Source organism: Anolis carolinensis, chromosome 4 (genome assembly GCF_035594765.1).
Source record: "Anolis carolinensis isolate JA03-04 chromosome 4, rAnoCar3.1.pri, whole genome shotgun sequence".
NCBI classification, from domain to species: domain Eukaryota; kingdom Metazoa; phylum Chordata; class Lepidosauria; order Squamata; family Dactyloidae; genus Anolis; species Anolis carolinensis.
In genome coordinates this window covers 50,301,515-50,324,533 of record NC_085844.1, presented here as the reverse complement: position 1 = coordinate 50,324,533, position 23,019 = coordinate 50,301,515, and the positions used below count along the sequence as shown (strand labels likewise).

The 23,019-nt window shown below is 42.2% G+C and overlaps 4 protein-coding genes across 8 annotated transcripts in view; 2 read left to right on the top strand and 2 right to left on the bottom strand.

Moving 5' to 3' along the window:
- Positions 1-1,623, top strand: part of spidr (scaffold protein involved in DNA repair) — a 212,047-nt gene extending 210,424 nt beyond the window's left edge. For all 5 annotated transcript variants that reach the window (XM_062979351.1, XM_008114867.3, XM_008114866.3 and 2 more), the window contains 2 exons: positions 85-138; positions 935-1,623. In XM_062979351.1, coding sequence (XP_062835421.1) covers positions 85-138; positions 935-1,075 — 195 coding nt within the window. In that variant the 3' untranslated portion in view covers positions 1,076-1,623. The remainder of the gene's footprint in view (positions 1-84; positions 139-934) is intronic.
- Positions 1,624-6,455: 4,832 nt separating this feature from the next.
- On the bottom strand, positions 6,456-7,696 carry cebpd (CCAAT enhancer binding protein delta). The gene has a single exon (XM_016995130.2). The coding sequence runs from the start codon at positions 7,545-7,547 to the stop codon at positions 6,591-6,593; it is 957 nt and encodes a 318-aa protein (XP_016850619.2). The 5' UTR covers positions 7,548-7,696; the 3' UTR covers positions 6,456-6,590.
- LOC134298611 (uncharacterized) lies at positions 7,590-22,589 on the top strand. The gene is made up of 2 exons (XM_062979347.1): positions 7,590-8,123; positions 21,360-22,589. Exons 1-2 carry the CDS (start codon positions 7,590-7,592, stop codon positions 21,435-21,437), a joined length of 612 nt encoding a protein of 203 aa, XP_062835417.1. The 3' UTR covers positions 21,438-22,589.
- Positions 18,068-23,019, bottom strand: part of prkdc (protein kinase, DNA-activated, catalytic subunit) — a 110,478-nt gene continuing 105,526 nt past the window's right edge. Inside the window, exons 84-86 of the mRNA XM_062979346.1 lie at positions 22,717-22,905; positions 21,048-21,187; positions 18,068-19,455 (exon numbers count right to left, since the gene is read on the bottom strand). Coding sequence (XP_062835416.1) covers positions 19,251-19,455; positions 21,048-21,187; positions 22,717-22,905 — 534 coding nt within the window. The 3' untranslated portion in view covers positions 18,068-19,250. The remainder of the gene's footprint in view (positions 19,456-21,047; positions 21,188-22,716; positions 22,906-23,019) is intronic.

Genomic DNA, 23,019 nt, shown 5'->3' with positions numbered 1-23,019 from the left:
TTTTAAACAAATAGGGCTTTTAATGCTGCACGTAGAGAATGCAAAAACGTGATTCTCCTTTTATTATTTCCTGTGCTACGTCAGCTGCTACAAAAGAGCATTTCTTCACTGCTGGGCTCTTCTCCTGCTGAGGATGGTGTAAGTCTACTTTGAAATATATTTATTAAAGAAGTCAAAGCACCGTGATTTGAGATGCATGAAGATTATGCTCAGAAGGGAGTCAAATATTAACCTTGACAACTGATAAGTGGTTTTGCTGATGTTTCAGTAAACTTTACTAAACTGTCCTGCTACAAGTCATAAGTACTGAGTGATTTATTTCCTCCCCAAAGATACTATATCCCTGTAATATTCTCTAGAGGAAAAGTAATTAAAAATTGAATTTTTCACTTAAGTCAGACATGAGCAAACTTCGGCCCTCCAGGTGTTTTGGACTTCAATTCTCACAATTCCTAGCAGCCTACTGGCAGTTAGGAAATGTGGGAATTGAAGTCCAAAACACCTGGAGGGCCGAAGTTTGCCCATGCCTGACTTGAGTGAAAGCTATCCTATTAATTCCCATAAGATGCAATGAGACTTCATGTTTTGCCAACATTGAAGAGGATCTTGATCTGCATTTCTAGTTAATTCTAGACATACATACATAGGAGTAAGTCCTATTTCAATCCGTAGAACTTACTTTTAAATAGACAGACCAGCACAAGTTCTACTAGTGGCACATGCATATAAGGCTGACGGCCAGAGGCTGATGAAAGGCTTAAGATCCATGTTCATAGCAATATCCTTTTTTGAGCAGTAAAAAAGGAGAAGGGGGGAAAATCCCTGTAATGTTTTACTTGAAGAGCACCTTAGACTGAGTATTTTTCAACTTTATTCTGGCTGGGACAAAATGTTCAAAGTTGTTTTCTTTAATGAATGTGTTTTATCATTACAGAGTTATGAAATGAAGAATGTGCTGGGAAAGGAGGTGGGGTTTTTATATTGTTACGTCCAGTCTGTGACCAACCACCCATCTAACTGTGTTGGATTGGAAGAAATCATTCTCCCAGATGTAGGAAGAAAAGAAAGGAAATAGCGTCTGCTATTCTGTCTATGAACTTTGTAATATAGTTGTGAACTATGTTTGTAGATAATGTATAATACAGACATATAAGTACTTAGGAGCAATAAATAACTTTCAATCAGCTGTCAAAATACTTTTTAATGTTCATGCTGAGCGTCTGTAAAACAGTATTAAGCTTGTTCTGTTCTCATTGACTTTAGTGAAATACTTGTATTTATATCTCTTAGATTGGAATCACTGGAACTTGTTCAATTTCGCATTGTTTGTGTTTTTATGGTTTATGGCCATCTAAAAAAAACTCAGAGCATTAAAATAAAAAGTTCAAACAATATCTTTAGAAAAACAATTTGGAAATGTTTTAAATGAAACTTTTTCTTCATCGAGAAGTTGATCTTACAACTTTCCAAAGGCTGAAATGTTTTTTCCTATGTAGATATCAAAACAGTTTGTATAAAATATGGATCCCAATACTGTATAATATAAAGTGTATATAGTATGACTTGGGTTAATGTTAATATGTATTTATTTTATAAATTTCAAATAAATATTATTACAGAGTATTATTAAAAGTTTTATTTTCTGCTGATGTGATGAAGGGTGTCAAGAGCATGTGTGTGAAGTTAACCATTATCTAAATCGGTGGTTTCCAACCTGTGATCCATGGATTACCAGTGGTCCCTAAGAACTAAAATATGGTCCACAGCCTCACCATTACTACACCGTTGCAACAAGAGTGACTGGTCTTGTGAAACCCTCTTATAGTGCCGAGGCAATGGGGGTGTCAGAAGGGAAGAGGCTGATTACCCATGAAAGGTGTGACAACAAGCCTCCTGATTGCTGCTTCTCCTCCTCCTCCCTTCCCCTGAGTGGAGCCGTTCTATGTGACGCCTGGAAGCGGGGGTACCTTGGTTATCTTCGGTTTTAGGCTTGTTCCTGGGGTTATTTGGGGTGCTGATTCATAAAATTACATTGGATAAACCACATCAGCTCTAGATTATTAAACATGGTTTTCTGTGGGTGAGCAGATGGCGACTACTGGATGGCATATGTTCTGTATCATATGTTCTGGATGGCATATATTCTGTGGTCTACCCAGTGCAATTTTCTGAATCAGCACCCCAAATAACCAAACCAAATCTAAAGCTGTCAAAAAACTGATTTGTAACCAACCCTTTTGGTACTAATGTTGGAGAATGGTCTCTGGTTAAAGTGGTCCCTGATCAAAAAAAGGTTGGGAACCATTGATCTAAATATAGAAGGATTTGATAGTTGTATCTAAACAAGCAATCTTCCCATAAAGTTTCTGTTGTATTGCATGATATAACTAAAAAATTTAAAGAGCACAACTACTTCACAATAGTTCTTTGGAATGCTAACTGGATCTTCATACTTCCTTGCTATCTATAGATTTAGGAATTGTAAAGCTTTAAATCTGCACACTATCCAAAGCAATATACCACAGTATGAGAAATGCATAGTAAAACAGTGGGAAAGCTGGACTTGTTGTCTCATTACAACTGTGATCTGAATTCCTGTATTTGTAGACTTGTCTTGGGTTTGGGGTGCAGAGAAGGCCTATATTCCTGTTATTTGCATTCAACATTTCTCTACCCAACCACCAAATCCTGGCTTCTGCTACTTGCTTCATTCTCTCTGTCTCTAAGGTGCTTGACATACTTAATTTCACTATGTGTACATTTGGCTCAGGGTTGGTAACAGATTGTTGTTAATAACTGCCTTCAAGTTGTCTTTGACTTATGGTGACCCTGTGAATGAGAGGCCTCCAATTTACTTTATAACCAAGAACCAAAGTCCTGCAGATTCAGGGACATTTCTTCCTTGATTTGAGTCTATCCATATGGAACACAGTATTCTCCTTTTCCTACCGACTTCTACCTTACCAAACTATACATTCCTCCATATTTAGTTGGACCCTAGTTTACATTATCATTTAGTATTATTAGCCATGCTACTTTTGACTAATGTTCAAAAACATCTTTGATGATTATAGGAAACTGCTGCATCATCATTTATTTGGATTGGAGCCCAATATTGTCAACTCTGGCTGGCAGCAGCTCTCCAAGATTTCAAACAGGAGTGATTTCCCTGCTTCAGCTCATGTTTTTGTAATGTGAAAAAATAACACTTCTAGAGAATGGTCTAAAATTTCAAAAAATGGCATTTAGCTTCTTGTTTGCTATCTCAATAGACTGAAAGGAGCAGGTTCTACAAACCTCTATTGCAGTGGCTCTCAATCTGTGGGTCACCAGATGTTTTGGCCTTCAACTCCCAGAAATCCTAACAGCTGGTAAACTGGCTGGAATTTCTGGGAGTTGTAGGCCAGAAAGCTATTACCATTGTGACAATCTTGCACTTGTATGTTACTGTGTGTGTAAACACATTTATATACATTATAACATATAAATGCAAAATTGTGATCATGGGAATGCAAAAATTATCCCTAAAAGTGTCTGTGTGTAAAGTCTTTTAAACACAAGGAATGGCCCAATCACATTGTCCTACAGCAAAAAGATGCAAACACACTTCAGTCTCTCCCCACTATTTGTGTCAAGATACAAAAGTTGTTCAGTGTTTTCAAAGCAAGTCATAGTAATGTATATACCCCATAGAAGTCCTATCAACACCACATATTTACATGGTTGATCTTTTCCTGGGCTTTGGGTTGTCTTAATATACATCAGTGGCTCCCAACCTTTGCTCCTTCAGTTGTTTTGGACTTCAACTCCCAGAAATCCCAGCCATCTTCCCAGCTGTTTGGAAATGTGGGAGCTGAAGTCCAATACACCTGGGGGAATAAAGGTAATAAAGAGCTAATATACATTATAATCACTGCTCAGAGCTTTCCCTGAGGCCTATTAACTTCATGTCAAAACCGGCTTTTCTTTTGCTGTGTCATTTTGCTACTTCACAGTGTCATCCTCTTGTCGTTTTGTTCAGAGACTCACATATGTATCGTTTTTAAACCTTGGGCAGCTTGTTTTCTGCTGTCCTGGATACTAGGAAGCAGATCAATGGCTTCAAAATACATAAAAAGAACATTAGGAATAACTTCCTAACTCTGAGAACTGTTCAGCAGTGGAACTCTCTGTCTTGGAATATGGTGGAGGCTCCTTCTTTGGAGGGTTTTAAGCAGGCTGGATGGCCTTCTGTTGGGGGTGCTTTGAATGCAATTTTCCTGCTACAGTAGAGTCTCACTTATCCAAGCTTCTGGATTATCCAAGCCATTTTTGTAGTCAATGTTTTCAATATATCATGATATTTTGGTGCTAAATTCATAAATACAGTAATTACAACATAACATTACTGCGTATTGAACTACGTTTTCTGCCAAATTTGTTGTATAACATGATGTTTTGGTGCTTAATTTGTAAATTCATAACCTAATTTGATGTTTAATAGGCTTTTCCTTAATCCCTCCTTATTATCCAAGATATTCGCTTATCCAAGCTTCTGCCGGCCCGTTTAGCTTGGATTAGTGAGACTCTATATACTAAACCAGGCATGGGTCAACTTCGGACTTCTAGGTGTTTTGGACTTCAACTCCCACAATTCCTGGCCTCAGGCCCCTTCCTTTCCCCCCTCAGCCGCTTAAGCGGCTGAGGGGGGAAAGGAAAGGGCCTGAGGCCAGGAATTGTGGGAGTTGAAGTCCAAAACACCTAGAAGTCTGAAGCTGACCCATGCCTGTACTAAACTATTCAGTAGGTGCCCGTATTGTTGCAACAAATACATAGTCCAAGTACATTTCAAAGGTTTTTTTTATTTTTAGAAATGCTGTAAAAATGTATATATATATATAAAACTTTTGAGCATGCTCAATCTATTTTGTCCTTTCGCAGTTTACAATAAAAAGTGTTTGAAAATAATTTTGGGGGGGGTAGGAGAAGGGGAAGGACGGGCGTATTTTACAAAGTACCTTAGCTGCAGCAATATGAGATGTAGAAAAACAACAACAACACGTATCATTACAAAAATAATTTAGGAAGGAAAGAAGTCTAGCTTTTTTTTCACCCTTTTTTTGGCAAGTTTTGTGGTTGACAAGACCCAAGCTTAGCCTGTTCCAAAGGAGGCAAAAAAACACAGAAAGGCACGTGACCAGGTTCTGGTCTCCCGGTGAGAGGTTTTTGCCCTCTTTGGAAAGAAGACACAGGAGGGAGAGAGAAGAATCTGTTGGTATACCTTTGGCACAGTCTCCCCTAACTGAAAAAAGACAAAAACAGACATCTTTGGATCTCCCAGTGTGAAATTTTTGCCCTCTTTGAAGAAGAAAAAGGAGGCAGAGAGTGGGAGACTGTTGGCACACTTTTAGTACAATCTTCCTCCAAAACAGTGTGACTTTCCTGGTGGTGCAATGGGTTAAACCCTTGTGCTAACAGGACTGTTGACCGAAAGGTTGGCAGTTTGGATCAGGGAGCAGGGTGAGCTCCCGTCTGTCAACTCCAGCTTCTCATGCAGGGACATGAGAAGCCTCACACGGGATGGTAAAACCAAAGAGCATCCCCTGGGCAACATCCTTGCAGATGGCCAAATCTCTCACACCAGGAGCGACTTGCAGTTTCTCAAGTCGCCCCTGACATGGAAAAAAAATATTTTTGACCTCCTAATGAGATGTTTCTGCCCTCCTTGGAGAGAGAAAAAGGCACACAAGAGAAAAAGGCTCACACTTTAAGCACTGTCTGCCCACCCCACCCCACCCCAATGGACCAAAACAAAGGCACATGTGAGCCAACACCAGTTTGGTTTCTCAGTGACATGTTTCTGCCCTGCTTGGAGAGGAGAAAAAAGGCACACGCAAGAGAGGGAGGCTCTGTTGGCACAGCTTTGGCACATCTTCCCCATAGTGACCCATTCCCCCTTCCCATCCCAGTTTGTGGCCTCCCAGTCTGTGATGTTTTTGCCCTCTTCAGAGAGGGAAGAAGGCACCAAGAGAAGGACAGTCTGTGGGCAGACCTTTGGCCTTCCAGTCTGCGATGTGTTTGCCCTCTTCGGAGAGGAAAGAAGGCACCAAGAGAAGGACAGTCTGTGGGCAGACCTTTGGCCTTCCAGTCTGTGATATTTTTGCCCTCTTCGGAGAGGAAAGAAGGCACCAAGAGAAGGACAGTCTGTGGGCAGACCTTTGGCCTTCCAGTCTGCGATGTGTTTGCCCTTTCTGAGAGGAAAGAAGGCACCAAGAGAAGGAGATCCTGCGGGCAGACCCTTGGCTTTTCAGTCTATGAAGGAAGGCAGGGGAGGCAAAGAGAGAGTCTGTTGGCAGGCCTTTGGGGGGGGGGGGGGGAGGCAGACTTCTCTCCTCCAAGCGCCCCATTTCCAAGCCCAGAGCAGTGTGCGAGGAGGCCCTTGCCCCGCTTGGCGAGTCCTCCCTTGACCCACTCCCACCCGAACCCAGCGCCAAGCCTGTGCGTGAAGTCTTTCTTTTCTCTGAGGTATTCTTTTGCGGAGGGAAAAGTCCCAGGCTCCTGCCTGCAGCCCCCAAGAGTCCAAGCAGGAGGGAGCGGGAGAGGCGCGGGGGTTACCGGCAGTCCTTGGCGCTGCTGCTGCCGCTGCTGTGGAGGAAGGACCCCGGGGGCAGCTGCTTGAAGTAGTGCCGGACTTGGCTCAAGTCCCGGCTGAGCTGCTCGACGCGCTTGTGGAGCCGCTCGTTCTCGGCGGTGAGCTCGAGCAGCTTCTGCTGCATCTCCTGGTTGCGGCGCTTGGCCTTGTCGCGGCTCTTCCGCACCGCGATGTTGTTGCGCTCCCGCCGCTGCCGGTACTCGGGGCTGAAGCGGTCCACGCACTTCTTGCCGCCCCGCTCCTTCCCCAGCCCCGAGGAGGACGACGAGGACGAGGAGGAGCGGCTGCTGTAGCTGGACGGCGAGGCGCTGCCCGGGGCGGGCTCCGGAGAGGCGGGCGGCGTGGGCTGCCCGCTGAGGCTGACCACGGTCTGGGCGCAGGCGGCGATCTGCGAGGGCAGGAGTGAGTCGGGGGCCAGCTCGCCCCAGTCGGGCTCCTGCTTGACGGCGCCGCGGAGGGGCCCCGGGGGCACGCTGGCCTGGAGGAGCAGCCCCGGAGGAGGAGGGGGAGCGGGGTGGAGGTACTCGCCCGCCGCCGCCGCCTTGCCGTGGTGGTTGCTGTTGAAGAGGTCCGCGAAGAGCTCGTCGTGGCACAGCTCCAGAGTGGGCACCGCCGCCGCCATGGAGTCGATGTAGGAGCTGAAGTCGATGGCGCTCTCGTCCTCGTACATCGCGGGCGCGGCGGCACTCAGCTCCGCCAAGTCCCGGCTGCCGCCCGGAGGAGGGTTCTGGTGCCGGGACTGCTCCTCCTCCTCCTCCGCCTGCACCGCGCTCACGCCGCCCGAGGCCTTGCAGGAGGGGCCCAGCACCCCCTCGCCCGCCTTGGCCTCGTAGAAGTTGCCCGGCTCCAGCGGCCAGTGGCGGAAGCAGGAGAGCGAGTCCAAGCCGTCCAGGGTGGCTGCGGCCACAGCGCTCATGAGGGAGGCGGGAGGGCTCGCTTGGCTTCCAAGGCGCCTCGAATGGCAATGACTCAACTCTGCCTCCAAACTTTGTCTCTCGTTCCTCAACTATCCTCTCCTCTTCCTGCTTTCTTCCACGTGCGCGCTCGGGAGACACAAACCTGGCCTCCCCGTCGCCTCCTGGCCTTTTATCGCCAGCCCTGCCGGGACCGCCCCTTTCGGGAGAAGGGGAGGGCGAGGGGAGCCGCGGAGACGGGGATTGGGCGTCGCGGGGCGGACCGGCTCTGCCCCCCGGACCCTCCCCTTGGCTCCCAGCCTCCGCCGGGAAGCAGCCAGACTCAGCTCTGGGTGGCGGTGGCTTCCCGGCGAAGGGCGCGCTCCCCAGGGAAGCAGGGCGCAGCGGAGTCCCCTTGGAAGCGCCGGTCACAAGCACTCCCACATCCAGCGCCTGCCGCTCGCCTTCCAGCAAAAGAGGTCTTTGCACTCCCACACGCACCCACTTCCACGCGCTTCCTTTCTGGTGGGCAGCTCCAGACAAAAGCCCAGTCCCTCTTGGCAGGCGAACAAGGTCCCTCCGCCGTCACTGAGGGAAAGGTGAGAGGCAGGTTTGCTGAGCTGTGAATGGGGATCCGTGTAGTTCTCAGTAAAATAAAGGTTCCCCCCCCCCCGACATTCAGTGCAGTCTAGTCTGACTCTGGGATTTGGTGCTCATCTCCATTTCTAAGAACCTCATCCCACTAGAGCAGGGGTCCCCAAACTAAGGCCCGTGGACCAGATGCAGCCCTCCAAGGTCATTTACCTGGCCCCTGTCTTTCTTCAACTTTAGACTTAGGATTGACCTAAGTCTCCCTGGTCTTTGGAGGTCTCTTTGCTTACTTATGGCCTTATGAGATCGTCTAGATGGCCTTGAGGGTCCCTTTCCTTACCTATGGTTTTATGAGATTATCTAGATGGCCTTTGGGGGTCCCTTTCCTTATCTATGGTCTTATGATGAGATCATCTAGATGGCCTTTGAGGGTAACTTTCCTTACCTATGGTCTTATGAGACTATCTAGATGGTCTTTGGAGGTCTCTTTGCTTACCTATGGTCTTATGAGATCGTCTAGATCAGGGGTCCCCAAACTAAGGCCCTCCAAGGTCATTTACCTGGCCTCTGTCCTAAATTTTAGACTTATGGTTGACCTAAGTCTGAAATGACCTGAAGGCACACAACAACAACAATCCTAACTTTGGACTATTTCATCATAGCCCCCCAAGTCTGAGGGACTGTGAATCAGCCCTCCACCTAAAAAGTTTGAGGACCCCTGCACTAGAGCTTGGATCCACTTTAAACCCACTTTAGGGAGGGGGGGAATTCTACCCTAGTGTGATGAGGCATTAAGCGAAAGAGCCAGCATTGTCCATAAACACCTCCAAGATCATGTGGCCGGCATGACTGCATGGAGTGCTGTTACCTTCCCGCCGGAGCGGTACCTATTGATCTACTCACATTTGTATGTTTTCAAACTGCTAGGTTGGCAGAAGCTGGGGCTAACAGCAGGAGCTCATCGTGCTCCCCGGATTTGAACCTGCGACCTTTTGGTCCGCAAGTTCAGCAGTGCTTTAACATGCTGCGCCACCAGGGACTCCTTGTTTTCTGCTGCCCTGCAGACTAGGACACGGAACAATGGCTTCAAACTACAGGAAAGGAGAACTTCCTCACTGTGAGGGCTGTTCGGCAGTGGAACTCTCTCCCCCGGGCTGTGGTGGAGGCTCCTTCCTTGGAGGCTTTTAAGCAGAGGCTGGATGGCCATCTGTCGGGGGTGCTTTGAATGCGATTTCCTGCTTCTTGGCAGGGGGTTGGACTGGATGGCCCATGAGGTCTCTTCCAACTCTACTATTCTATGATTCTATGTTGTATTATTTTATACTCCACCACCCAAAAAGATTTTTTACAACCTCATCAGACTAGGTGCTTGGATCCACTTTAAATCCACTTTAGGGAAAGGCCTTTAAACAGCTCAGCCAGACAGGTCCTGGGCCTCACCAAACTACAATCTCCAGAATCCCGCAGGAAGCAGAAACCGGATTTAAAGTGGATTCATGTTTTAGTGTGATGAAGTACATACAGTAGAGTCTCGCTTATGCAACATAAATGGGGCAGTAGAACGTTGGGTAAGCGAAAATGTTGGATAATAAGGAAGGATTAAGGAAAAACCTATTAAACGTCAAATTACACTATGATTTTATAAATTAAGCACCAAAACATCATGTTTTACAACAAATCAACAGAAAAAGCAGTTCACTACACGGTAACGTTATGTAGTAATTACTGTACTTACAAATTTAGCACCAAAACATTGCAATGTATTGAAAAGATTGTCTACACAAACATTAGCTACTAACAAATTAACTACAAATAAAGACAGAATTGCATAAAATGAACTTACAGTAACTACATTGTCGGAAATTACATCTGTAAAAAGTTAATTCCTTGCTGCCTAGAGAAACAGCTGTGGATCCGAGCAGGAGGCAGACTATGTTGGATAATCCAGAACGTTAGATAAGCTAATGTTGGATAAGTGTCTGCTGTGTGTGTGTGTGTGTATATGTGTGTGTGTGTGTGTGTGTGTGTGTGTGTGTGTGTGTGTGTGTGTATATATATATATATATATATATATATATATATATATATATATATCTCTTATCTGTAGTTCTTAAAACACATGTAAGAACTGCACAGATCCCCACTCAGTGGCTTCTCTGGATAGCCTGACGTGGTGGTGGTTAGAGTGGTCCAGCATTTCTGTGTTCTCAAGCAATATGCTGTTCCCAGGTTGGTTCATCAAGCGCTCTGCTATTATTTGAAAACAAAGAAATGCTGGGCCACTCTAGCAGCCACTATGTCAGACTACACAGAGAAGCCACTGAAATCCACAAGCATGGGGGCAATTTCAACAGAAAGGAGGAAACCATGAAAATGAACAAAATCTGGCTGCTGGTATTAAAAACTAAAAAATCAGAACAGCAAATAAAAAACAACAATCTGAAAACAGAGAAATTCCAGTCATGAAACAATCAGGGAAGGCTAACGCCTCCCAACAAAGGATTCTCCTTGAAATGAAAAAGCTAGGCCTGGAGGCCACAGGACCATCAAATGCTAATTAAGATGATCAATTACAACATTCACACCTGCCTCCAACAGACAAGAGTTCTTTCTCCCACCCTGGACCTTAAACTGATTATAAACCTCCCTTGCCTAGTTTCCAACATACAGTACCTCACACCTCTGAGGATGCCTGCCACAGATGTCAGCAAAACATCAGGAGAGAAAGCTACTGGAACATGGTCATACAGCCCAAAAGACTCACAGCAACTCACCTTGATTAGCATTGAAAAGTCTTGCAGCTTCAAGGCCTGTCTGCTTCCTGACTGAGGGAATCCTTTGTTGGGAGGTGTTAGCTGGCCCTCATTGTGTCATGTCTGGAATTCCCATCTTATTTACTGTCTTGATTGTAGAGTTCTTAAATACTGGTAGCTAGATTTTGTTAATTTTAATCGTTTCCTCCTTTCTGTTGAAATTGTTCACATGCTTGTGGATTTCAGTGGCTTCTTTGGTAGTCTGACATAGTGGTTGTGAGAGTGGTCCAGCATTTCTGTGTTCTCAAAGAATATGCTATGTACCAGGCTGGTTCATCAAGTGCTCTGCTGTTATTTGAGGATACAGAAATGCTGGGCCACTCTAGCAACCACTATCTCGGACTACACAGAGAAGCCAAAACTCTAAAACCAGAACAGTAAATAAAGAACAACACTCTGAAAACAGGGGAATTCGAGGCATGCAACAATCAGGGCCAACTAACACCTCCCAACAGAGGAAGCCTGCCATAGATGTAAGCGAAACGCCAGGAGAAAATACTTCTGGAACAGGGCCAGACAGCCCAGAAAACTCACAGCAATCCAGTGATTCTGGCCATGAGAGCCTTCGACAATACATTAAGCGCTTGTCTCTCGCTTTCCAGTGGGCCACTCTCACTCGCGAAAGGGGTCTTTCCACTTCATTTTTGGCACTTGTCAGAAAGAAGTGCAGACATCCACTTCTAGCTGCAATATTTTATGCTTCACAACCAAACGATTTCTTATATGCATACTTTAAAGCAGGCATGGGCAAAGTTGTATTAAGCGGCTGAGGGGGAAATGGAAAGGGGCTGAGGCTGTTAGGAATGGTGGGAGTTGGAAGTCCAAAACACCAGGAGGGCCCAACTTTGCCCATGCCTGCTCTGGAATCATAGGCAGTTTGGCAGCACGTGGGTTGCCACGGCTCTATGCTATGACATTCTGGGAGTTATTGTTTCACACGGTCACCAAACTACAAATCCCAGGGTGCCATAGCAAAAAAAAAAAAAAAGTGGTGGTCAAGCTGCATCCATTCTGGACCCTGAATGTGTAAATGCTCAGTTTAAGGTTTGAGTTACTCCATTGTGAGATAGAACATTTAGAAACTGAAGGACAGGAGCCTCCGGTGGCCTAGGGGATAAAAGCCTTGTGACTTGAAGGTTGGGTTGCTGATTTGAAGGCTGCCAGGTTCAAATCCCACCCGGGGAGAGCGCGGATGAGCTCCCTCTATCAGCTCCAGCTCCATGTAGGGACATGAGAGAAGCCTCCCACAAGGATGATAAAAACATCAAAACATCCGGGCGTCCCCTGGGCAACGTCCTTGCAGACGGCCAATTCTCTCACTCCAGAAGCAACTCCAGTTGCTCCTGACACGAAAAAAACCCCCAAAAAACTGAAGGACAGTCTCTCTTTTCTGCAGCAAGTGAATAGGACTTGAGACAGTCCAGAGCAAGTGGCCAAAGTGGCATTTTGAAATCTGTTTTTCATCCTCTTCACCAGGCCATGATCAATGCTATAGTTTTAAAAGCCACGCTGTTCCAAACTGCCACAAGGTTCAGCTGAATATCTGACAGCTCTTGGACTCCCTTCCAAAATTGCTACCATTATTGGTGAAGGAGTCTCGTGGCAGCTTTAGGAGAAACTCATGTATTTGTTTTAACTGTCCCACCACTGACGGAGCACAGCATTCACATGGTACATGTTACAACTGCTGTGAAGCTGGAAGAAGGCTGCAACAGATTGAGAAGCCACTGGTTGGAACCTTCACTTTGTGAAGACTGCGTGTTGTTCGGCTGTGCACCGACCTCCACTCATTAAAAAAAACCCCTCACACCCAGGCATCTTCCAAGAACTTGGAAGGCCATCATATTTGGACAATGAGGGATCGCCTAAGTAAGTACAGCATTCAATGTATGCATCCACTTATGTATGTATGTATTTGAGTTTATTTTTTACCCCACTTTTCTCCCACAACAAAGCGAGATTCAAAGTGGATAACAATACAATTAGAACACACAAATTAAAAATTAAAACACATTAAAACCTGATCAATTCTTTATAGCAACCTGATTATCTAAAACTGCCAGCGATAAAACCCTATTTTGTAAAGGTAAAGGTTTCCTCTGATTTTAAGTCCAGTCATGTCTGACTCTGGGGATTGGTGCTCATCTCCATTTCTAAGCCGAACAGCCGGTGTTGTCCATAGACACCTCCAAGGTCATGTGGCCAGCATGACTGCCTGGAGCGCCATTACCTTCCCGCCGGAGCAGTACCTATTGATCTACTCACATTTGCATGTTTTCGAACTGCTAGGTTGGCAGAAACTGGAACTAACAGCGGGCGCTCACTCCATTCCCCGTATTCGAACCTGCGACCTTTAGATCTGCAAGTTCAGCAGCTCAGCGCTTTAACACACTGCGTCACCGGGGGCTCCAAGATCCTATTTACAAATATACATACAGTAGAGTGTCGCTTATCCAAGATAAACACGCCGGCAGAACATTGGATAAGCAAAAATCTTGGATAATAAGGAGGGATTAAGAAAAAAGCCTATTAAACATAAAATTACATTATGATTTTACAAATTAAGCACCAAAACATCATGTTTTACAAGAAATTGACAGAAAAAGCAGTTCAGTACATAGTAATGTTATGTAGTAATTACTGTATTTACGAATTTAGCATCAAAACTTTGCAACATTTACTACAAAAACAATGACTACTAAAAGGCAGACTGCCTTGGCTAATACAGAACCTTGGATAAGTGAAGCTTGGATAAGTGAGACTACTGTATTTATGTTATCAAGTAGGCCTGAATTGTGTGTTTGAGCTGATTTTCATTGGCACACAAGTGATCGTTATCAAGAACAATGCAGCTTGTGGGAGTTCTTCTAACTTCAAACCATGCAAGATATTGATAGAGTTTAAGAATTACCCGTTAAATCCTATTTTCTGATGGGTAAGAAGCTCTCGGTGGCACAGCGGGTTAAACCACTGAGCTGCTGAACTTGCTGACTGAAAGATTGGGAGTTTGAATCCGGGGAGCGGGGTGAGCTTCCGCTGTTAGCCCCAGCTTCTGCCAACCTAGCAGTTTGAAAACATGTACCTGTGAGTAGATCAATAGATACTGCTTCGGTGGGAATGTAACTGCACTCCATGCAGTTATGCAGGTCACATGACTTTGGAGGTGTCTACGGACAACACTGGCTCTTCCGCTTAGAAATGGAGATTAGCACCAAGCTCTAGAGTCAGACACGACTAGACAATGTCAGGGGAAAACCTTTACCTTTACCTTATGGAGCTAAAAAGAGATGCACCATTGGAGTGTTCTCCTCTGCTTTTAGCATAAAGCCAATCCAGTTTTTAGGATTTTGAAGCCATAGAGCCATCTTTCTCTACAGCTTTCTCGCCCATTATTTCCATCTGCAACTGGCCTGATGTACATTCCCCACAGGAAATACCTAGTGAACATAACTATGGACACATTGCCCTCTAGTGACAAGACTGTGCATATACTTGTATAATCCCAAACATGCTAACATTGGTGAACTGGCAAATTACAAAAAGCCAATATAGTATAGTGGTTTGAATTTGGGCTATGAGTTTAGCTGCAGTTAAGAGGGTATCAAACTGCATTCATTCTGCATTGTAGATGAACTTTAGGATTTGGGAGACCAAGGTCCAGATCCACTCTCAGCAATGTAAACCCATTGGGTGACAGGTCACACTTTCTCAGCCTTAAAGGGAAGCAAGGGCAGCACCCAACACATCTTGCCAAGACAAGCCTGTGATAGGCTCGCTGTAAGGTCACCTTGAATCGGAAATGATTGGAAAGCACACAACAATAAAGTAACAAGTGATTCCCTTGCCACCATGTAACCTGGGGAAAAGTACAAATTGTGCTATAACAACAACACCACCAAATGAATAATCAAATTGTTGATCCTTAGGTGTAACATAGTGGAAGTAGAGTAGAGGAGGGGTATATTTGTACAATTTTTCAAGGCCTTGTGCTTCCGCTACGCCACAGTCATGTTTTCAAAATTGGACGTAATGCAACCACCATTTCTGGTATGTATTGTTGACTGTTTCTACCACTTAAAGGTAAGAGGACTGCAAACAGCATTTTAGTCGTCATTTCTTTTTAATGTATGTGGAGGATTGGGGTTTTCTTATCGTGTCAGAAGCAAACATACTACAAGTCTCTTCTCGTGTGAGAATCGGCCATCTACAGAGACATTGCCCAGGGGATGCCCGGATGTGTTACCATCCTGCTGGGAGGCTTCTCTCATGTCCCTGCATAGGAAGCTAGAGCTGACAGATGGGAGCTCACCCACTGAACCACCAACCTTTAGGTCAGCAGTTCAGTTGGCACAAGGTCTAACTCATTACACCACCGCAGCTCCTTTGGATTGGGCGTGTGCATGCCTGTTCCTTTCCCTTGTTCATAAGCTTCATAGCATCTTCAATGAACAAACATTTGTCAACTTTTTAAAAGATACATTAATGCAAGCTGCTCATTACTGAAACGAAAATATGTAGCTGCTCTCTAAGATTGCACAGAATGTATCCCTGGTTTGCATGGGTTTATGGGTGATTAAGCGCCAACAAGTCCTTACCATATTGTTACAGATTTATTACAGGCAGTCCCCAAGTAACAAACAGGATAGGTTCTGTAGGTTTGTTCTTAAACGGAATTTGTTTGTAAGTTGGTACAGGTATAGTTTTAAAATGTAACTCCATACACACAGACACACACACACACACACACATGCTATTCAAATATATATCTTTGAATAGTATAAGGAAGGGTTAACAGCCATGTGGTGTTTGTTTTGCTGTCTGTGCACTCGTTCAGAAGATTTCGCCTGACTTTCTGTCCCTGTGATAATTGGATGTTGAAAAATAATTTGTTGTGGAAACAACAAGGATTGGTGAGAAAGCTTCTGTGAAGACACCTTTTCTTCATGATAACTCTTTCAGGAGTGAATTTCCCTTCCTAGGGGTATATTAATCTCACTTTCTGTTGTCTCACTCTTGATCTTCCTGTGATTGGTTTGCAAGTTGAATATTTGTAACTTGGAGACCGTATTTGCTTTGAGAAGATGTGTTTGCTGTTCTGTGCCCACTAAGGAGGGGATATTCACTGTTTGTGTTGTAGAATAGCAGAATGGAGTAAGCTGTTTTGCATCCTTTTGTGCAAAGAGGTTCTGTGAATCAGCTGTTTTGAAGCATAGTTTAGGAAGTCAAAAACACAGCACAAAAGGACTATTAAACAAGCTTGAACAAGGATCTGCACAATGTCTGGAAAATATATGACTATTCATGTTAATTGTTTCAATAAACATTCTGGTTCTAGTTCTTTTAACTTACGGCATTACGAGGTGAATATCCTCCCTGTCTGGGTTGATATGGGGCTCTTCTGGATTGGCAGGTTAACTAGGCGGCTCCATCTCTTAATGTCATGTTGAGGATTGTAGACTCCAGTTGGCATTGCTCAAGATTCATTGGGCATCGTTGCTATTAGAATCCAAATACTTAACGTTGAGCCTCATTGTGGATTCAGTGTACTATCAGGTGAACAGGAAGAAAACCACAGCATCCTTTTTGCTTGCAGCTCTGTGCTCGGCGTAACTTAGCCCTTTAATCTTTGGCAACTAAGTACCAGCCAGAAAACACCCAGTATAATGAATGGGGAGATAGATATCTCTTTCCATACATTCATCTGATCAGCCTATCTACTGAGAATGTGACTGGAGGAGGGCACCTTGGATGCATTAGTCTTTTGTGCCAGCAAAGTCTAAAGCAGGCTTGTCCAACTTGTGGCACAACACAGGATCGTAAATTTACTTAAAGCATGAGATTTGTGGAGGGTTTTTTTGGTATCTTGATTGTATGGTTCTTGAGAAGGAACTTTGTCGATGATAACAAACAGAATGAAATAATCAAGAATATGTTAGTTCCACAAATATCAGCATATTATCTGTAATTCACATTATAATTGCAAACAGTTCAGCTATAAGACCTGTTTGATGATTTGAAAGACCTTGCGAATTGGGTGGCACATAATTAGGGTTATTATGAGATCGCTTTTTTTTACTTATCTGTGGTGGATATCACAAAATCCCCCTCCCTCTCTCATCAGCTAGTACTAGTGTTAGTATTTGTGTGTCCAAAGACAATACTTCCTGTGTGTCCCATGGAAACCAAAATATTGGATCCTTGGTCTAAATATGATTTTCCCACAGCAGGTGTAGGTATTCCTAGTGCTGATGGACTACAACTCCCATCAAACCATAGGTAGTACAGGTGATGGTATTTGTAGTCACGCCACACATTCCCAATCCCTGTCCTAAGTACATACAGTAGTCATTGTGCTACTATTGGTTAGCTTGTCTCCTGATATTGAAGAGAACAAATGAGACTTGTGTCCTTGCAATGCAAGGTGTTCCTGTTTGGGATTCCAGCCAACTCTTGCTCTTTTCCAGGATACTACATCCTATTTCCTTCCTCCTCAAGTTTTCTGTCTGCTCTCTTTGCTCCACCCCAACAGCAACCTGTAGTCTCAGTGAGGAGTATCCAGATCTTCTCTTCCTTAGATTTGTCTCCTCTTATGACTTTGCATACTTTGTAAACTCATCTCAGCCTGCTCATTCCTCTGACTTATGTAGCCAAATCTGTACCATCCACATAAAAGGTTCACAAGTTTGTTATTAGTGAGAAGGACACTTGGCAGGACCAGGACCAATAGAATGAACCACTTCAAAGCCTCATAATAGAGAGCAGAAGGGACAAAGGGGAAGAACTGTACTGTAAACTTGAGGACATAATCCATGACAACCAGATTTTCATTCTGTTTTCAAGGTTTCTCTGGCTAACCTTTGGAACCTTAAAGCAATTATACTCAGGGCTATCTTTGCTGAAGAGTTTCTTACTGAAAAAAACTGCTAGGCCTGCCTTACAATTAAAGACTTGGTTAAATTATAAACTTGGAATTTCACCCTTCAAGCTTAAAAGTCAAAGTGCTGTAAATGCAGAACAGGATTAATTAATTCACTGCTGATGCCTGACTTGCAGTATTTTTTGTGACTTTCAGAACAACTTTGTGTTATCTAGTTGTATTACTTTAGAACAGATGCACCAAAAACTATTCCACATAGGTCTCCATTTATAGCAAGATCTTTATTGAGAACAATATAAAAGGAAGCAATTCTATTTTGTGTATTTTTTTCTCTTAACAACGGAAAACAAACTATTGCTTAAAAATGGCTGAGATCACAATTTTCAAAAGAATCTTTAACTTCATTTTTATAATATGAATTCAAAGCAAGTAAAATTGACTTGCTAGAAATATTGCACATATTTGAAAGCATGTTTTATGACTGTTATATATAGAAATAGGCAGCTTTTCCTTTGCTAGCACAATTTGAAACAAAGCCCCAATAAGGACAAATATAAATTACAACCAATTTTGACTGTGCTTCACTATATCCATGTGAGAATCAATACAAAATGTATTCCAAAATGAATCCATCTATAGAACTTACAGACCCTTATATGTTTCAAACACCAAATTATCTTACTGACAGAACGATTTTGCCATATTCTTCCAACTTCACTGCTTTTAGTTTTAAAGATACAGTTAGAACCTAAGACATCTTTATGAGACACCACTTTTGTTGATAATTCGGCATTATGTCTAAATACACCCAAACCTTGGGATCTATTTATAAGTGCTTACTGGAGGATGTAACATGTACAGGTGTGTGAACTTATACATATAACTTTACAAACAGTCAATTGCAGAGCTCACAGAAACAGGACCTTAATTAGCCAATGTATGTAACTCTGTCAATAAATCACTCAACTCATGTTGGAAGAATATACTCATGCAAAACTGTGGCTTATTTCCTGTAAAAACACAGTTAAAACTAGTGTTGTTTTCTTCCTGAAGAAAATAAAGGGTAATCTCAGTATGAGGTTTTTTTTTAGTGTTCATCCCGACATGGGTAAACTTTGGCCTCTCAGCTGTTATGGACTTCAACTCCCACAATTTCTAACAGCCTACCAGCTGTTAGGAATTGTGGGAGTTAAAGTCCAAAACACCCGAAGAGCTGAAGTTTGCCCATCCCTGTGTTAATCTAATTGGATATCTTGATTTAATGGCTGCTGCATCTCCCAGGTAGGTATTTATAAAATCAAAAAACAGAATTGTCCGAGTATACGTAAATTCTGCTGCTGCTTTGCAACTGGGAAAACATGAATAAAGACGAATTCTTCTCTGAACAATACTCAGTTTATGTAGTTTTCACCTCCTCCTTTGAACACATGCACCTATGGGATCTATCACATCCAGGGCTCCCATCCTTCCCAAACTCTGCCAAGGATGTTTGGGTCTGTGGCTTGGTCTATGAGGCACTTCACTTGAATTTCTTCTGAAAGGCCATCTTCTGGTTCTCTGGCTCTGAGGTTGTGCTCCTTGCTCCCTTTGGCTACAGATATATAGTCCCTGCAGGCACTTGACTTCTCATGGCCCAACTGCAATTCATCACTGTTAAAAAAGAAAATGAATAAGCATATACAAGCTTTACCATTTAATTGTGCAGCCAATTCCTTAGATTTTTGGAGAGCAGATGTCTGCATGAGTTCTTTAAAAATAAAGCATGGCAAGTTCATTTGTTTCTTAAAGAATATAGTGCCCTGGTAGAGAGGTGCATACAAGTGCTCAACTTGCAGTTTTACTTGGAGAGGTTGTGGGTGGGATTGAGGGTGTGTGTGTGAGTTTTAAAGGCTATTTTGGGTGTATTTATTATATTTTAATCTGTTTTTACTACACTGTACTATTTAATTGTTTTTTAACTTTTGTATTGCACTTTTTAAACTAAAGTGTGGGATTGATGTTTTAATTACTTAGTTTTTAATTGCAACTGTTTATTTTTTGAATTGTATGTTGTCGGCATCGAATTGCTGCCTGTTGTGAGGCCATCCTGAGTCCCCTTCGGGTTGAAAAATGTGGGAAATAAATAAGACAAATTGTTAGCAGTGTTGAGTCCCCACAGGGAGAAAGGAGGGGTATAAAGTTAATAATAATGATAATAAATTACTGTAGTCGATTTTAACAGTTTTAACTGTTTATTTTTAATACCATTAATATTCTATTTTAATTTTTGTATATTTTTAGGCTTTAAATTGCATCACATTGGCTTTACTGTAAGCTGCTTTGAGTCTCTCTTGAGAGAAAAGGCAATGTATAAATAATAATAATACCTTTGAATATGCAAAATATGCATTCTTCATACTTTAAAACAAAGATCTAAATTAAATTCCAAATCACAAAACTGTATCATAGAATTTAAAAAAAAAACCAGAATGACTGAATAGTATCCTTTAATTCAATTGATTTCCAATGGAATTTTTTTTACAGTGGAACAATTCAGCATATCTGCTGCTCCTGAAATACTTTGCTCGATGGAAAGTTATCAACTTTCTCTCTCACTACCAGCATCTTAAAACAAAGTACCAAGAAAAGGTTTTGTTTGGAACTATCATACAGTAGATTTGTTCTTCATGGCTGTGAATGAGGATAGAAAGTCGGAAAGTCCAGATACACGTGCAGCCATTTTTATTCCCAAAACAAATATATGAGTCACTGAGAAGATCAGTCAATTGGCAGGTGTGTCAAATCACAAAGCACTTGCCAAGCCATTGTTCAAAGAGCTCTACCTCCCTTTCATTTATTCAGTGGTTAGTGAGTAAAGATGTAATGCAAGATCAGCTCCTTCTGTGTGCAGGTTCTCACCACCTTATGTTGAATTATTCCATGGCTTGAAGGAAAGGTTTCTCTATTATAAGAAAAATATCAGGTTTGAATGTATGAGATAATATAGGAAAGTTGTTTTCAGTTTATGATGGATAGCACCAAGTTACTGGAATTCTGGTAGGCTGTTAGGAATTGAGGGAGTTGAAGTCCAAAACACCTAGAAGGCCAAAGTTTGCCCATGTCTGGTCTAAACTCATCCTGAGGCTAGAAGAAACATGTTAGAACAATATTTCTTGTTTGTAGGCAGTCACTAAATCTTTCTGTGTTTGTTAAATTCCAATCTGCATTTTGGAAATTTCTAAATACATACAAGCAATGTTTACCTTGTGATCACAGCTGGATTTGCACCTGCTAACTTTCTTCTGGCAAAATTTATTTTCTGCAGGGGATACCAATTCGCCTCATTGATGTTTATTTCTTTAGTCCAGGTGCCCCCTTTTTTCAACTGCTTCATTTCAAAATTCTAATGAGAGAAAATGTCATACATAAACCATGAAATAGGATATTGCATATCTATAATATAGTATATTACTGGACATATTTTTAACAACTGCATTTATCAGCCATATTAGATGATATCATGTATGATCTGAAAGATTATGTATACCTGATATTTATGTTTTATCCTGAAATAGAGCCTTGTACAGTATGACCCCGGAATCCATAGAGGATATGTTCCTGAACTTACAACAGAAATAGGAAACCATGGATAGTATCAAACTGTACTGAAATGGATGGCTTCCACCAGAAATTACTATAAAACTGTCCTGGAGAATGTAGAAAATTCCTACAAAGGACATATTTCGTTGGGTGTTTTTACTGTATCCTGCGAATACAAGGGTCGTACTATATTAACTCCTTATGCTGTTTCTACATTTTGTTGATTTACAATCTGTAATTTAGATGTATTTAATTGGTATTGTTGTGACTGGATGCACACAATATATTTAACTAAGTGCACAAATTGTTTTATCACTGCACAAATGTAAAGTAAACAAAAATTACTCCATGATAAGAAATAAGATGAAAATAGTAATATAAAGAATTATCCCACCGGGTATTAAAGGAAGAGAAGTGGGCTAAGAACTGGCGCTTGGTGGAAGAAAAGACAAGACCACTCTAAAGACAATCGGAAGTGTATATACTGAGTTGTGTTGTTTTATTTTTTTTCTTTTCTATTATTCTTTTTTTCTCTCTTATCTTTTTCACTTTTTCATCTTGTGTGTATGTATTTTGTTGTTGTGGTTGTTGTTTTCTTTGGCTCTTTTATTATATTGGAAAATTGGTGATTAATAAAAAGCATTTAAAAAAATTACCTGGCACTTCCTTTGTAGAAGTAAATGCTAGTAGAAGTGCCTTTGGCATCGATCACAACTGTGAGCCTTCTTCAAGAAGTCTCTTCTACCTGGATCTTGCAATTTTGCCCACTGTTCTGGATATCTCATCTCAAAAAGTATGAGACTACTGGTGAAACTTAACTCTGAACACTTGTCACAACTTCCTGTGTTCATCTTGACAACATAAAGGGTTTTTTTTTTGTTTTTTTTAAATGGCATGTTTTGATATATGTATTTTATTGTATGCATTTTATTTATGTTGCTATGTTTTGACTTTGTTGCACCCCATGTTGAGCTGTTAAGAGAGGTGGGTAACAAATCAAATGTATTATGATTATCAGTTAAATCAATTCCAATTCCATATTATAACAACAGATTGTAGAAAAATCAAACAGGATTGAATACTTTAGCACTCTGGATCTTTATAAAGCTTTTTTTTAAAAAAGAAGCATCTTCAACTTTATTGATATTTGGATTTACTTAATATTTAATGTTGCGGTTTTGTTAATTCACCAAAATAATAATTGTACTAATACTGATAAATGATAAATGGTATTCAGGTAACACAAACATAAATTACATGCATTAGTTTATCTTGTGTTCTTCACAAATAACAAAACAAAACAAAAAAAAAATAAACAAGAAGGGAACCTACTTTCCAATCCAAGGAAGGTTCCTTCACAAATACATCCATGGTATTGATAAGGACATCTTGATCTATGCGATAGGCTCGCAAGCAATGCAGCATCACATTGTAGAGGAGGCCCGATTCTTTCATGGGCAACATTAAATTAATGAACTGGTGAGTCAAACGGAAAGGCATCAACTCTGGGACAAGCAGGAACTACATTTAAGAAAAATAAGGGTTACTGAAAAAAACCTTATAAAACAACCTGTCCATATATGCAACTTCCATGTTTATGATGTTTAATTAAGGGTTGAAATTGTTTAGCCTTCC